Source organism: Polypterus senegalus, chromosome 16 (assembly GCF_016835505.1).
Source record: "Polypterus senegalus isolate Bchr_013 chromosome 16, ASM1683550v1, whole genome shotgun sequence".
NCBI lineage: Eukaryota > Metazoa > Chordata > Cladistia > Polypteriformes > Polypteridae > Polypterus > Polypterus senegalus.
Window position 1 is genome coordinate 63,020,794 of NC_053169.1, and position 17,179 is coordinate 63,037,972.

At 37.3% G+C, this 17,179-nt stretch overlaps 1 protein-coding gene across 3 annotated transcripts in view; it reads left to right on the forward strand.

The window, feature by feature from the left end:
* Window positions 1-260: 260 nt before the first annotated feature.
* Window positions 261-17,179, forward strand: part of fancl (FA complementation group L) — a 132,225-nt gene continuing 115,306 nt past the window's right edge. For all 3 annotated transcript variants that reach the window (XM_039738967.1, XM_039738969.1, XM_039738966.1), the window contains exons 1-5: window positions 261-353; window positions 642-740; window positions 887-945; window positions 1,335-1,395; window positions 11,670-11,726. In XM_039738967.1, the coding sequence (XP_039594901.1) occupies window positions 648-740; window positions 887-945; window positions 1,335-1,395; window positions 11,670-11,726 (270 nt within the window). In that variant the 5' untranslated portion in view covers window positions 261-353; window positions 642-647. The remainder of the gene's footprint in view (window positions 354-641; window positions 741-886; window positions 946-1,334; window positions 1,396-11,669; window positions 11,727-17,179) is intronic.

Here is a 17,179-nt window from a genome sequence, read left to right on the forward strand (position 1 = left end):
ACTCTGTAGTTTTCGCATAAAACCTCCTCATCACATATATTTTAAGGCATAAAAAGATCATTATCTTAAAGTTGCATTGATACTTTTGTTTCGCAAGGGCACTGTTCTGAATCCGTGCATAAATATTTAGAGTGACCAAAAATATAGCGGCTACTTCCAGGAAAAAGATTTCAGTGTCACAGACTTACACATATATGCAGTGTGTTAATAAAGTTACGGTTTTTGAAGTCTTTCAACACATGCGCATTAAAGTGAGTGTTGTTTTGAAGGAACTGAGCGGGAACATGTAACCCCGTACACATAAGTATCGAGGAAAGCGATCCTCTTCAGGAAGTTACCTTCTCATTGCGACGGTAAGTAGACTTATTGGTAAATTCATTTTGTATATATTTATTTGTTATGTGTACGATTTCAGACGATAAAAGGGATTTTGTGTATTTTTAAGGATAGCGTCATGGTACATATTTATAGGGTGAATATTTCAGTTCGTCTGAAAACTTTAATAGCAATCATAATACATGTGTACGGTGTTTTGTTCAGGACACACCCACACCCACCCACATGGATATGAAAGAGAGAGAGCTACTATGCAGTTATACTTTGCTTACAGTGCATATGCCTTTTATGTATTTTTTTTACAGTGGAATATGATGTCGGACTCATCATTGATAAATCAGTGCCCACTGCTTCTCCCTCAAAATAAAGAAAAAACGGTGTACGATGGCTTTATTACTGTTCAGGTATACGTGTATTTTTAATATTTGCAGAACTAAACACATTTTTAGAGAACTACAGATAATTTAATTTTCTTCATTACAAAATATGGAGTTTTCGTTATGCATCACGTTATTGTACTCTATTATTGACATTTTAAACATTAATACAGGAACAAGATTTCCGTATAAGGATCGTACTGCCTTCAGATCACCAACTTAAGCATGCAAGGTAAATCAAATACACTTATCTGAATGCATTATAAGTGTTACAAATCTAAAATCATTTTTGAGATAAAAATTGGATTTTATCTAATACGCATTTTTTGTATTTATTCTTACGTTGATGATTAATAGTTGCAGATACTTATCTTTAATACTTGCTATATATAAGGCTTTGATTCTTTTGAAACTGTATGTCTATTTTAAATATAAGTTTGTAGGGTCATTGCCATATTTTCAGAATACAGTGGCATTCTTTAGAGTACTTGCTTTGGCTAATCGAAATGCATAAAATGGACATTGATATTGTAGGTGTTTGATTTGTGTTCAGACATAAAAATAAGTAAGAAAAATAAGGTGTAGTTACATTTAGGAATGAAATCCTTATTTCTTTTTCAGTTTTAAATGTTGCTGGCAACTAAAGGCTTTTCTACAGGGTTACCAAAATATCATAAAACAGGTAATCATCTAATTTATATACATGTATATTGTATGTATTTGAATTGTATCACATGATTTGTACTTAAATATGAGTTGTATTTTTTTTGTGTAAATAAAAGCAGATAACAGTTTACTGTATATGCATTAGTCAAGGTTGCTTGCATCTGAAAAAGAGCACACCCAAGTATATATATGCTTGCTAATAGAAATGATCTTATTGCACTAAATGTCTAATTTTAGAATAAAAAAAATAACTTTGCTGTCCTAGTGATCCTGATTTAAATTAAATGGTGTTGATAGATGGATGAATGCTATTTCATTAACATGAAGATATGGGTTCTAATTATGAAATTGGCATGGGTATAAACACAGTCCTTGAGACTGTAGGAATTGATAGGATCAATAGGACACCCACCCAGAGGGATGCCAATAAATGTAGGAAATTGAAAAAATAAATTTTAAATTGATTAATTATCAGTCTTGTCTTCGGCAATACCAGTAGTTAATCAAATATTTTGGCAAGGCTCCTACTTTGTTTACCATACCTTTCTCTGTTGTAGGAGACAGATCTCTGAAGCGCACTTGTTTTAAGAAACAGAAAAATACAGTTTATCAATAAATACAAAGTTTACAAAAATATAACTATATACATGTTAACATATAAGACAAGATGCAGACAGACTACACAGACAAACTTAATAACATAAAGAGACGGGCTGTTTAATCATCAAATTTATCTTGGCAGAGACAAATAGTGTTAAAATACCAAGTCTTTAAAGGTGATGTTCAGTGCTGTGTAGCGTTGTTGCTGCTCTGGGTGTAAGTGGAAGATATTTCTTCCATTGGTGTGCTCTCTTTCTCTTTACTGCAAGATCCTTCGTTTGTGGTGTTCTGTGATGCTGCTTTCTCTGCTTGCTTTCTGCTATTAGGCCCTTTACTGTGTCATCTTAGGGAAAAAGCATTACTCTTTCTGGCAAAAAGAGTTTAGATGCTAAAGTTCCCTTGTTGAACTAATGATTGTTTCTCAGCCTCTTTAGCCCACGAGCCCATAGCATGGCTTCACAGAGAGATTGTCAATTTCTGATTGGCAAAGAGAAAGAGGTTGTCAATTAATAAATAATAATTCTTTGCATTTATATATCGCTTTTCTCACTACTCAAGCGCTCAGCAATTGCAGGTTAAGGGCCTTGCTCAAGGGCCCAACAGTTTCAGGGAGATGTTTTAGAAGGTCATTTTATAGACTGAGAGCACAGTTTTCCCCTAGGGTAGACTGTCCCAGAAAGACATTATTCTGAGGAAGTGTCCTGGATGTTGAGAGAGAGTGTTCAGCAGAATATACTGATTGGATCAGTGTAACTAGTTTTAAGAGAATGTATAACTTCTGCTTGGATTAAAGTCCCTTCAAGTTACAGAATCAGTGTTCACATAAGTGAGTTCTTCTGACCCTTAGGGTTGCCATTCAGTAATTTTATAGGTCTTTGTTTTCTGTCTTGAGTTCATTTTGTGCATTTTAGCTCAAGAAGTCTGTAAAAGGGCCTCGGGAGAGAAGTCCGTTCATCTCTGTTTCACACCTTTGTTATCAGATGAAGTCCAGGAAGATCCTGGTTCAAGCTGGAGTTCAGTCACATACGTTGAAATGCAAGCAGGGTTTCTGCAGCAGGATGTCTGCAACCCTGTTAAATCTGCTTATTTTAACAGGCACTGTGTGCCACTAAGCTGAGCAGAATGGGTAATGCCCACCTTGTTCTACAAGATCCTCCAGGAAGTATGTTTCATACAACTGTCCTAATGCATCCATTGTTAGTATTAAAATTTGAACTTTTTTCTTTCTGGAACCATCTGTATTTTGTCTTTAGGCTTGGCTTAGTATTCTGAAATAACGTGTAAGTATTCTCCATATTTTGTAATCAGTACAACACAAAACACTCATTTGTCTGCATTCCCGTACTGAAAAAAATTTGCATTTCTAATTGCTTATTTCAGAATTTCTTAGAAGGGCATTCCTGTTTTACCACTCTTTTAGGTACCTTTTTGTGGTTTGAGAAAAAAATTAATGTGAAAAATATGTAAACATTATGAGTTCAGACTGAGTGCAGTATTCACATATGTACATTGGGTGTGTGTGTGTTTTAACAGATATATAATGCTTTATGAAAATATTAAGACAATATTAAGTGATTTATCAATAGGGATGTTAAAGTATTTATTATGTATTCGTCAACATTTTAGTTGTTGTTATGCTGATGAACAATAGAGCTTTAAAATAAAAGACAATACAGTAAGAGGAACTAAACAAGTTCTAAACATATATGATAGATAAAAAACAAGTAATTAAATAATTGGAAGACAATTAAAAAGTTAAAGGTAAGAGAGCTGTAAAAAGAAGAATGAACATGTTTTAGAGTAAACATTAGAAGTAGATAGAGAAAAAATTTAAATATTGATTGCAAAGGGAAATCAAAAAAGAACCAACTGAACAGAAGAATGAATTTTAAGAAAACAAAAAAAGAACACAATGCAATCAAAGAAGTTAAACATGAAAATTTACTACTTTTCTTGCACAGTATTCTATTTTTTTGTTCCCTTAAAAGTTTTTCATCTCTTTGGTTGCTTCATTTTTGATTTTTCATTACATTACTTTTGGTTTAAAACCTCAATGAATTCTACAAATTTAGTGGTTGCCATATTGAATTGTGCTGTTTTAACAGCCCAGCTAACTACAGTATGTGCCTCTTTGATTATATGCTTCGTGCATTTGAGGTCCTTTCATCAGAGTAGCCTGCTTCATAATTTAATGCATTATGAGCTAATCCACATAAATGTCTGGGCAATGTGATGTTTTGAAACACTTGAGTAAATTTTATTTTGGATTAACATTTGGAGCAGCTAATTTTGTTACCTTTTAATGGTGATGCTGTAATTGATTGGCTGACAATCAAAATGTATTGATTTTTCACTACAAAAGATTTGGCTGTTGATCTGTAATTGGCTAATCACAGAAAACAAACTTTTTAGTCCTTTCTTTTAAGGTTTATGGTAAATTAGTTGCAGTACTCCTTTACATGAGGTATTATGGTAGTTGAGCCAGTGTGCATTATTTTCTTTTTCTTTTTTGCAGTGAACTTGCTGTAGTGTAAATCAAGAGCAGCAACTCAAGGCATGGTTTATCGGAGAATGAGAGAAGATATAAAATTCTTTCGCCAAAGCTGTTAGGATGCATGTATATACTGTCTCGCATGCGGTTTTAACCGGAGACAGCCTTACATCCACTGCAAAACTCAGTAAAGGGAAATCTGACAATTGGCAGACATTTTCAGTTGTTATTGATGGCAACCAAGTGCAGTTTGCTGTGTGCTAACATACACTGGACACAAGTCAGCACCTCGGGTATAAAGTGTCATGCATGCGCATTAGTGAGTGTTCAAACTAAAATGACATTCTTGTCAAACCTGTCAAAAGTAACGGCGCACAGGACAAATTTGCAGGTTTTGTTTGCAAGGATATAGGGTTTTATGACACAATGTCTAGTGAAGGCTATGTTCAACTTGAGCAGTACCTGGTTGATAAGGTAGCCAAAACTGGAAAGTCTAAAGTTTAAAGAAATACTGCCCCATCCGACAACTTTATCACGACACTTGGTAGAAAAAGCCAAAAACTGAGAAAAGATGTTACGTTTTTCAAACAGCAAAGCGCAAATATTTTATCCATTTCAATCATGCTTGCTTCAAATGGAGTCACAAATAGCACCTTTGACACAAAATTGTAACTCTCATTAATATAATAGATGGTACAAGATATGAAAGAGGTTTTCTCAAAGTTTTCAGTCCAAGTATCATTTGTGACAGCACACCCATAATTATTAACAGACTCTAGCATGTTATAGCCACAATGTTTGTCAGTTTCATCTTGGCATCACATGTGACTTGTAAGTTAATAGAATGTAACTACTTATGGTTATCAAAAGTAGCTTTAGTCTCACTAGGTGTCCTTCATTGCAATATGAGTGCAGTTAAGTGTTCCTATTACATTAGAAAGTCTGACACTGCTGCAAATTGCTTTTTTGTGTTGGCAAAGATGTGTTTTCTGTATGTACACCCACATGATATGAAAAGTGGATGTAGCGCCTGGACGATTGATAGCTTCATGCACAGTGACCATGATGGAATGAAGCTTGGCTGAGATATTCCTGACCTGTCTGTAAGTTGCTGAGAAGTGACAATGGTAGTTGATATAAACTGCTGAAAAACCCAAAAATAAGGTTCTTTAGTGCAAATATACAGAATTTGCCCTTTTAACACTGGAATCCCTGAAGCCCACAAAAAAACTTGTAATCCCGGGTCACCTTAAATTAGTTCGCACTTCTCAATTGGTATCTTGTTTTCCAAATGTGTGTCGATCGACATAAGCAGCAAGCAGCCTGCTATCCCATTCCCCCCCACCACCGCAGCTCAAGTTGTATAGAAGATTCTCAGAGCTCACGTCTCTTTATCTGGGTGTGAGGTACCTGGAATTGTAGAGGGTAAAAAATATATTGTCATTTTAAATACATACATTTCATGTGTATTCTGTGTCTACAACAATCTATGTAAATGTAGGATGACAGGAAATGTAAGGCAGGTATTGTTGAACACATAACTAAAACAGAAACGTTTTTCATGTTTTAGTAATAATTGACAAAATGTAGACATAAGGTGTATAATGTGTGAAGACTGAGGTCCACATATCAAATAAACAATTTCACAAAAGGTACAAGTACTGTATGAAAAAGCTGAAACCACCTGATCATTGCTAAAAAACTATCCAGTGAAATTGATTTTAGAAGGTTTGGAAAGCTTGTGTGAGCACAATTTCATTGGATCTAATTGATCAGCTATAGTGTGTAGTGTCTATGATGTTTATGGATTGTTTAGTGTGGTAGTTTTTGTTACATGTATATTCTTTATGCTCCTACTTATTTTTTAAATTAACATTTTAATCACTACATCTTGATTCATTTACCAGTGCAACATGCTCTTATTTATTGTTTCATTTTTGACATTCCATAGTAGGGCTGCAACTAATTATTTTGATAGTCGACTAATCATTCAATTTTTTTTCGATTAGTCACAACTATTTCATGCCTAACTATTTTGATGCCTGCGACCTGTGGTTGCACATCCTGTTCTGGATTCCAGTGCATGTCTTACCTCATTTGCTCTCGTCTGTCCACCTGTGAATGTCACCCTGATGTCTCTGCATTAACACAATTAAAATTAATAATAAATTAAAATAACAACCAGTGAAACATATGAATTTGAAAATAATCAGATGTTTTTATATTAGTGTGACCATCACAATAAAAAAGAAATACATTAAACAATACAAACTAAAGTGCACATAGTCTTTAAACACAAAAAGTGCATTTAACTTAACCAAAAATGGACACTGGTGTGTCTTAAAGTCCAAAAGTTTAAATAAAGCTTCAATTCAAATAAAATAAAACAATAATGTACAGTTTATAAAAGATTCAGTTCATATATTTCTGATTGCAGTGCAGGAACATGAGCTTTTCGACATGCTCTGGTGTGAGGCTGGCTCTCTTCTTTGAGACAGCTGCTGACAAGAGATGATCAGAGGGAGTAGAGGTAGCAGGAATACATAAGAATGATTTTGCAGACAGAAAAAGATGTTTTAATCATCACACTCTGAAAGAAAAGTTTGTAGTTTATCACATCATGTACTATATTATGCCAAAATTAAAAAATAACGGACTAAAATATTTAATAAGGTAATTGCTGCCAGCACACCGGAGCCGAGTATATTTGGAAAAGTACATTTGTTGAACGCCACAACCAGCTAGAGTTGGTTTCCAGTTCAATTTGGAAGCATGCCGAAGCCGAATATATTCGGCGACTTACATTCATTGAACTCCGCAAAAAGTGCAGCAAAAAAGTATTTTGCTTTCAGGGGTGCATTAACCCCCAAGTATGTGTTGGTTTAACACTAGAATTACCAGAGCCTACGAAAAAACTCGTAAATCCGTCCCACCTTAAATCGCTTCTTAAAACCGTTCCCACCTCTCCGCCAGTGTCTTGTTAATCTAAATGTGCTGATAAAAGAAAAGCTGCAAGTAGCCGGCTATTCCATCCCCCCACCGACTTAGAATGTGCACAAACTTCTCCCAGCTCATGCCTTGATTGATTTTCTGGGAGTGAAATGGAGTTTTAGAGTAGAAATAATAGATCATTGTTTGGAACACACGCATTTCATGTCTGTTCCGTTTCTAAAGTAATCTGTATAAACACAAAAAAAACACAAAAACAGAAACGTTTTTTATATTCTAGTAGTAGATGACAAAATGTAGGCATAAACTATATAATGTATGAAGCCTGAAGTCCAAATATCAAAAGAAATATTTTCACAGAAGGTACAAATCTAACACAACAATTGCGCTTTTATTCAAAAATATAACTGCAGAAACAAAAAGCCGCCTTAACATGCGACTTTGACAGTTGATTATTATGACTTCCTCCGTGGCGCAATTGACTCAGCTGCCGAATGGGAATCAAAAAGTCGCGAGTTCGATTCTGCACCTCTCCGTTTTGAGAAGTAAACTGCTCTTAGTCTTACTATTTTGGAATAAAAACATACAATTGATTTCATTCTGTAACAGCTAGTGTAATTTATGATACTTGTAAAGGTTAGCTTTGTTTTTTTTTTTTTAGTCAGTTTTATTATCTCGGCTGCGTTCACGAGCCCAAATACACCCCACCCCCGCATGTGATACTGCTGTTTTAACATAGATGCGCTGTAACAGAGGTAAACTCAGCTCCCTTCTACATCGGAGCAAGAATGCACATACCATTGCTTGCATACTAATGTGTCAGCAGGCACTTTTCGTGGCATTACACACAGTTTTGAGCATGTCCTCTGCACACTACTTGTGACTTTAGGCTTTAGGAAGTAAGTAAATAAATAAAGGTAAATCGTGTCATTTTACCTTTTTTACCTATTCTAAAATAGTAAGACTAAGAGCAGTTTACTTCTCAAAAGGGAGAGGTGCAGGATCGAACTCGCAACCTTTTGGTTCCCAGTTGGCAGCTGAGTCAATTGCGCCACGGAGGAAGTCATAATAAACAATTGTCAAAGTCGCATGTTAAGGCAGCTTTTTGTTTTGCAGTTATATTTTTGAATAAAAGCGCAATTGTTGTGTTAGATTTGTACCTTCTGTGAAAATATTTCTTTTGATATTTGGACTTCAGGTTTCATACATTATATAGTTTATGCCTACATTTTGTCATCTACTACTAGAATATAAAAAACGTTTTCTGTTTTAACAATGTGTTTACACAGATTACTGTAGAAACGGAACAGACATGAAATGCGTGTGTTCCAAACAACGATCTATTATTTCCACTCTAAAACTCCACTTCACTCCCAGATAATCAATCAAGGCATGAGCTGGGAGAGGTTTGTGCACGTTTTAAGTTGGTGGGGGGATGGAATAGCCGGCTGCTTTGCAGCCTGATTTTTATCAGCACATTTAGATGACAAAAAAGACGCTGGTGGAGAGCTGTGAATGATTTTAAGAAGCGATTTAAGGTGGGACGGATTTACGAGTTTTTTCGTAGGCTCTGGTAATTCTAGTATTAAGGGTTAACTATTATTGTCGAAACCTTGATATACACATTATAGTACAAACATCAACGTTAACATGTGGCACTAACTTTACTCACTAAAACTTGCCTCTCGAGAGATGGCGGCATCACAGCTCCAGGATGCTTGCGTTGGTAGGACTGTGTGTGTCTTGACAAACAGTAACAAACAACACTGCCCCCAGATGTTCATGTAGTGCATTGCAGTTACAAAAACCAGTGTGGTTCTTTGTGACTGGAGCCTCTATTGAAGGTTCTGTTTATGACGTGTTGTCGATTATGCCGACTAATCGTTGCAGCCCCATTTCACAGTCAGACTTTATACAGATAAGTGCAGTGTCCCTGCATTAATCTGTGGAGAAGGTCAAAACACTGGAAAAAAAGGTCATTGCGTTTGATATTCTTTCAGTACAACATACGGGTAGATAATCAACGTTTTTCTCTTTATAAAAGACCACAAGCATAAGTTTGTATTAACAACATGAACTCGGTCTTTAAACTAGAATACTGTACTCGACAAGAGTTCCCTCTATCACGATTGCTTTTTACATTAACCATTAAGCCACTAATTATTCATTTTTAAAATGCATCATAGATAAAGTGGATAATCGGAGAAGGATTCAAACTGTAAATATTATGTGCATATGAAATTGTACTTTATACTGTATGTCAGACCCACAAACATCTTTATAATTCATCCGTAATGCATTAGCAGAATGCAAAAAGACAATTATTTTGAATAAAAGTATGCTTTTCCCACTGAACTCTCTAGCACACCAAACTAGACTGTACAGTATCCGTTCATTCTATCAAGACTTTTATCTAGGAATTATCTTTTATCTTATCTAGGCCTTTTTCGAAATAATTTTGTTAACAGCCTGGGAAAAAAATTAAACACGATTTTAACAGATTGTCTACCCTCCACCTCACCTTAGAAGGTAGAGCAAATACTGCCAAGATGAACCTTCTTCCTAACCTTCCATTTATTTTTCAGAACATCCCTCTATACATTAACAAATCATTCTTTAAGAAACTGGACTCAATTATAACCTTATTTATTTGTAACTCAAGACATCTATGCATTCAAAAGGCAACACTACAAAGACCAAAGTAGATGGTGGCATGGCATTACCTAACTTTAAATTTTATCACTGGGTGGCACATATACACAAGTAGTGTAAAGAAATGGAAATTAGTACAAATGGATGAATTTACAATATCCTGCTGAGCAATGGGATTTAAATTTGCTGTACTTCTTTACATGCTTTACTTTGTACCCCTGTAAATACTAATTTTCTTCAATATACCAATAGTCCAGTTGTGTACCAGTCACTTAGAATGTCACACACAAAGCCATCTTTTTCAGTCTTCTCAACCCTACTCAGTTTAATCTTTGGAAATGCTCAGGATTAAGACACTAGGAGTGTTGTATATAGATAACATATTTGCATCTCACGGACAATTGTGCTTCAGATTAAATTTACCGGCATACAATTTTTCCACTATTTTCAAATTCGAAATTTTGTTTAAACATATCTACCCAATATCCAAACCTCCCATCCATTTCTGTTCCAGAGGTAGTACTGATCAGTGTTGAAGATTCATATAGCATTTCAACAATATATAAAAAAATTGCAGTCATTTTTCCTTTAATGATGGCAAGGTATGGTGGGACCTTGACCTTTCAATTAATGTAAATTAATGTTCAATTAACATTTGAATTTACCCATTGGATTAATAAAGTTTATCTAATCTAATCTCAGAAAAGGAGTGGAAGTCAGCCATACATAGACTTCACTCCACAGTAGTTCTATATGTACCACACACTCAATAATTCAACTTAAAATTTTTCATTTGGTCATACTTATCTTGTTTACAATTGTCCAGAATGTACCCAGGGTAAGATCCGACATGTGAATGTTGCCATCTAGCTCAGGCATCACTTGGAAACATGTTTTGGGAATGAAGCAAATTAATATAATTTTGGACAAAAATCTTTATACTTATAAGACAGCCTTGATGTCACAATCACTCCTAAACCATTGTCAGCAATATTTGGTGTACTTCCAGATTTGCTTAAATTGGATAAGGACAAATTAATTGTAGTAGTCTATAATAGATTATGAGCCCATAGAGTTATCTTGCTTAACTTGTAGAATTCAAACTCACTTCTTATAACTCAGTGGGTAACTGGCATTCTATATTATTTGAAATTGGGGGAAAAAAAAAACTAATTTTCGCTTAGAGGATGTGTCCAAAACATTTTTTAAAACAGGGTAATGTTTAATTAAAAAAGTTTTAGAATAAGCTTTTGTAAGGGGGAGGGGAGATAGTGAGGGCAAGTTATTTTTGGTATTCTTTTTTCTTCCTTCCTTGGCTGTGCTCTGTTATTCTTGGGTGGGGTTTTGTTTTTTCCATGTTTTCTTCATTTTTTTTTTTTTTTTTTGTCTTTTCTTTCTCAGGATTGATTTTGAAATTTATTTGTTTAAGTTCTGCAAGTTTTATCTGCTTGATTGATTACATACTATGTTACTTTCTTGAAACACAATTAAAAAATAATGAAGGAAAAAAGTACAAAAAGGGACAAATTGCTCAAAAACTTACCTAAGGAGGCAATTAGGATGATTACAGTATGTAAAGTTAACATTTGTCTCCACAGAGACTGCATCATTGTTCTGATTTGGCGAGCTTTATGCTGGAACTGAAGACAGTATTGGTAAGTTGAAAGTATTTTTGTGTAATTCTTTACAACTGTGACATATTTTCATTAGATATTGTGTTTATATGGTATAACATCCTGAAATATTATAAAGTATGTGTGATTGTTATTAAAAATCTTTTTTTTTTCTTGGTATAAGCATCAGTTTTGGCATTTTGTTTGGTATTTTGGATATTTATAATCCTTTTGTACAAACTCCAAAGTGTGGATGTTAATACCTTTAAAAATAAAAAGTGTAATAAATTTGTGAGGTTTTGGTTGTGTGCCAAATCAGTAGTGCTGCCTTATACTTTGTCATTAAAGGAATAATAATTTAAACTGAATTTCTCCACCACACAATTCAATAAAGCATTATCTCACTATTTTGTCATACTCATTTGGGTGTTTTCTTAAAGCTACTTTAAAAATGTGCTTGTGTCCTTGGGCTCAGGGCTCCAGAGATCTGACTAAATCGACCCCAATTCTGTGAAAGGGAATATCAATCAGGGTAATAGGAACGAGAGGAGCACGGTCCTTCCTAGTAATTTGTCACAATTGCCACTCCGGGCAAGAAGTGCAAAATCGACAAACCTCCTCATTGATTCCCGGCCAACAGAACCGTTGCTTGATCCGCTCCAGGGTTTTCTCAGTGCCCAAGTGGCCCACCTAGGAGGTGGGCATGTGCTAACTCACAGACCTGCCGCTGGAAGGTCCGCAGGATTAGCAGTAGCCATCTCTCCTGCCCATCATGCACTGCTACCCGATAGAGAAATGTTGTTGTCTAACACAAAGTGAGGGCCCTGTGGCATCGACTGGTTAGTGCGCTGGCCATTGACTAGGACCACTTTATTTTTGGCAAATTTCAGGGAGTCGTCATTCCATTGTTCCCTTTTAAAAGAAGCCGGCGTCTCTCTAAATTGAAACCACAGTAGGGAGAGAGGGTCTGGGACGACCTCAAGGGGCGTGGTTTCTTTCGTCTCGGTGCTGGAGAATGATGTATTGGCATGTGACGGTCCGGGAGTTGCCACGTCACTCAAGATGGCCGCTTAGTCTCTCTCTGCCTGCTGGTTGCACGGCGTGGAGGCAGCTAGAGACGGCTCATTCCCATCTATAACTAGGCCCAAGTTAACACCAGGAGTTGTATGTGTCTCACCACATTTAATTTTTGACCAGTCTCGCCTCGGTATCATCGGGTGTGGTGGATTCGGAAGGATGGCCACGGTTAGTTTTCATATCGATCCTCCGTAACTGATGTGACAAGCGGTGGAGTGGTACGAACGGATTTCTCCATGGACACAGGCTATACTGGTTTTAATTCTTAACGATTGTCGCGGCAGCACAAACCCGCGGGCAACAATGGTAATGTTGCTACCAGAATCTAATAGGGCCGTGGTCTTGTACCCGTTTACGATCACTACGCCTGTATATGGGACCACCATGGGTTAGTCAGAGCACACCAACCCCTCCTCCCCCTCCACTTGCATCCCTCCTCGCTTCCAAGCGGTTTGCGCGCCCGTGACTCCGGGGATGCCGGCACAAGCTCCGGGTTAGGGTATGGGTCGGGCTAGGCTTTGGGATGTACTCTGGCTGAGTTCAACAAAGGAACAGTTTTTTGCTCCCTCGGATTGTGAGGCTGTCCTTTGAGTCTCCAGAAGCTCTATGAGCTCAACCATGTTCATAAACTGCTTGCTCCAGACCGGCTGGGTGAAGCCACGAGGAATCGCTTTCAGGAGCAGATAGCAAGCTACCTGCTCTATTATCTGGTAGGACTTGTTCTCCAATGGCCGTAGTCACGGCCATACCATTGCCCAGAAGGACCAGGCTTGTGTGAGGGTCGGCTGCTGTGGGTCTAACCTCCAGTTTTTTATTTTAGTCACCTGCCAGTCTGGGGCACCCCTAGGTGGTAATTGGGGCTCTGGTTTCACAGGGAGGAGGGCACTCTTCTCCAAGGGAGCATAATAAGCCCCTTTTGCCTCTCCCCTCCAGAGCAGACCAACTCTGAGCCCCTCCCGTACACTCCCTGGCCTCTCTAGGTGGCCTAGTTACGCATGCTGGGAGCGTAGCCCGTACCGGGTCACCCTGAACCACGGGTCACCCTCCTCGCCTGAAAACTCGGCCCCGGTACACTCCCACCTGGGTACATTGCAGGTATATATCTATACTATATCTATATCTATATATCTATAGTAATAAAAGGCAAAGCCTTCACTGACTCACTCATCATTAATTCTCCAACTTCCCGTGTAGGTAGAAGGCTGAAATTTGGCAGGCTCATTCCTTACAGGTTACTTACAAAAGTTAAGCAGGTTTCCTTTCGAAATTCTATGCATAGCGGTCATAACGGTCAACAACGTCCGCCATTTTAAACTTTCTTATTTATGGCCCCATCTTCATGAAATTTGATAGGCGGCTTCCCTCCGCTAACCGAAACTGATGTACATACTTATTTCGGTGGTTTGACACCACTGTCGGCCGCCATATTGAACTTTCCAACGGTCTTTGTTACCTATGGGCCCGTCTTCAAGAAATTTGTGCAGCGGGTTCGAGCGCTAACTGAATCCTACATACGCATATATCGTCCATAGCCTGCAGCTCGTCGCCCGTGTGGGGGCGTTGGGTCCCCATCCCCACGCCTCCCACATTGTTGGCTGCCTGCCTATATAAGGCCGTCTGTCACTACGGTCTCTTCATTCCCTTCCTTGCTTTGCCACGGTATTCACGTCTCCCTGCTGATAACTGCTGCGTTTTTATTTAATCCACGGCTTCTCCGCTGTTTTATTGTTCGTTTATTAAGATTATAGTTATTGTATAGGTATTTTAGACTTAGTTTACATTGTTCAGGTACTCATTTACTTTATCGTTCCAACCATACCCCCATTAACATGTCTATCAATGTGATCACCATCGATCAAAGAACTGTCACTTACCAAGTGGTTTCCATGCCTGGAGATGGCGCCTGACTTTTTCATTCTCTGTGTTACATATTGCACAGCCATAGCAGGCTCAGTCTTGATATCCGGAGGCCTTATGTGCCTTATGGTGCATTATGTATTGAATGACTTGGACAGGTTCAAGGTGTGGACTGATGACGGTACAGGAGATGATTATACTACACAGGAACGCTATAAGAGTGAATCCCTTCACCCCTATGGTTGGTTCTGAATGTGAGTTGATGGCTGTCGTTGAATTGTTCGGTTGTCACTTTCAAGTGTACCAAAATAGCCAAATATTTTACACCTTTGGACAACAGCCAATGCCTCTTAAACATCTTAGATTCCCAGGTGACGATTTGAGTAGTGGACACTTTGATGTTTATGAATGTTTAAACTCTCAAAAGCTGGATGCGATGTTATCGATGAAACCGGTTGTATGCTTACAACGCTTGACAGATTCCGAATGTCACTTCAACACAACATGTCCTGCAAATACTAACGTCATTGAAACAAATCATGAAACTCAAACCGATTATGACAACAGCAATCCAAGCTGTGAGATTTGAGGCACGATTGCTTTTCACATGGTCAACTGTACGTTGCATGCTCAAGAGTAAGCTCAGCGCACCGGAGGGCTGAACTGACTACATGGCATACAAAGAGATCCTTAACAAATAATTATTGGTCCCTCAGTTTAAAAAGGTTTACATTTCTTCTTAATAAAAATTTTAAGGCAGTATTTCGCCGCTGTGAAGCGCGGGTATTTTGCTAGTAAATATATACAACTAGACATTAAGCCCGTTACAATAACGGGCGCTTAGAACAGTAGTGCATAAAAATTAGTAGGAATAGTCTATATTAAATGGCAAGGGACCTTGACCTCATTCTGTTTCTTGTCTTAATTTTTTTTGTCAAAAATATTTTTGCAAGAAGCCTAAAGTTAAACCATAATAAAAATAAAATAGAAACGTATATGAAAATACAGTAAGTATAATTAATATTGCCTTAGTGTAAAACTTTGTAACAATCTGTAAGACACAATATCTGAAGAAGATCTTTAGGTCAAATTTTCTATTTGTTTACCTCATGAAATGTTTCTATACAATTTCATTATAGACAACATTTCTTGTAAATATTCTGTCTGAGTTTGGCAACAGTTTGCCTTGTTCAGGAATCTCTACAACCTTGACAACAACATCTGGAAAACTTCTTACTTTTGATCATGCAACATATAACTGACCGTGGCTGAATACTGGTTCTGGCAAGTAAATGCCAACTTTTTCTAAGGTTTGCACTTCTGAGTCTTTCTCTTTTAGCGTTTTTCTGACGGTCATTTTCTTTTTCTTCAATCGATCTATTTGCTCGCATTTTTCTTTGTCTTTCAGCCTTTCTTTTGTTGATGTTTACTTGTTGAGCTGACCGTTCTTCCAGGAGATGTTGCTTATATAGGATTTGATTGTCTGTGTCTTTTGTCCTACTTGACATGTCCTTTTTTTTGGGTGGCATGTTGTTAGTAGATACGTCTGTAATATTTTCTCTTACAGTAATACTGGCTTGTATGTGGCTGTAATATGTGTCACTGTATTGTGTGTCATTAATTTTCTCTCGCAGTAATACTGGTTTGTATTTCCGTAAAATGCCTGTAATTTTCTGTGACAGTAATAATGGCTTTGATATCCGTAATATGACTTTAATTTTCTGTCACAACAGTGGGCAATCAGCAGAGTGTCCCCAGCAATTGATGTATTGTGTGGTGTGCTGCTTATAATCGTGCCTGTGGCATTTCCCCAGCAAGTATTTTAATCTGTGGGGTCGTGCCGCTGATTATTTAATGTGTGGCGTCTCCCCAGCAACGGATTTTATGTGCGCAGCTGCGACTACCCAATCAGCACTCTCCCCAGCAATGGTGTCCTTTATTTCTTATCATGCGCGGCCGTGGCAAGGCCATTTACTGTGTGCCCAGTTTCCAGTGTGTGTGCTTTATTTGCTTATCATGTGTGGCAGCGGCTAGGCCATTCACTGTGTGCCCAGCTTCCAGTGTGTGTGCGTCCACAGTGCCGAGCGCATGGGCGGGGCACGGTGCGATGTGCGGCACGGCCCGCGCATGCGTCAGTTCCCCAGAAGACGCACACACACGGACACCTGGACGCACACAGAGGTTTTATTAAAGAGGATATATATAATATATATATATATATATATATATATATATATATATATATATATATATATATATATATATATATATATATATATATATATATATATATATATATATATATATATATATATATATATATATATATAATATATATATATATATATATATATATATATATATATATATATATATATATATATATATAATATACACTAACAAAAGGCAAAGCCCTCACTGACTCATCACTAATTCTCCAACTTCCTGTGTAGGTAGAAGGCTGAAATTTGGCAGGCTCACTCCTTACAGCTTACTTACAAAAGCTGGGCAGGTTTGATTTCGAAACACTACGCGTAATGGTCATAACTGGAACCTATTTT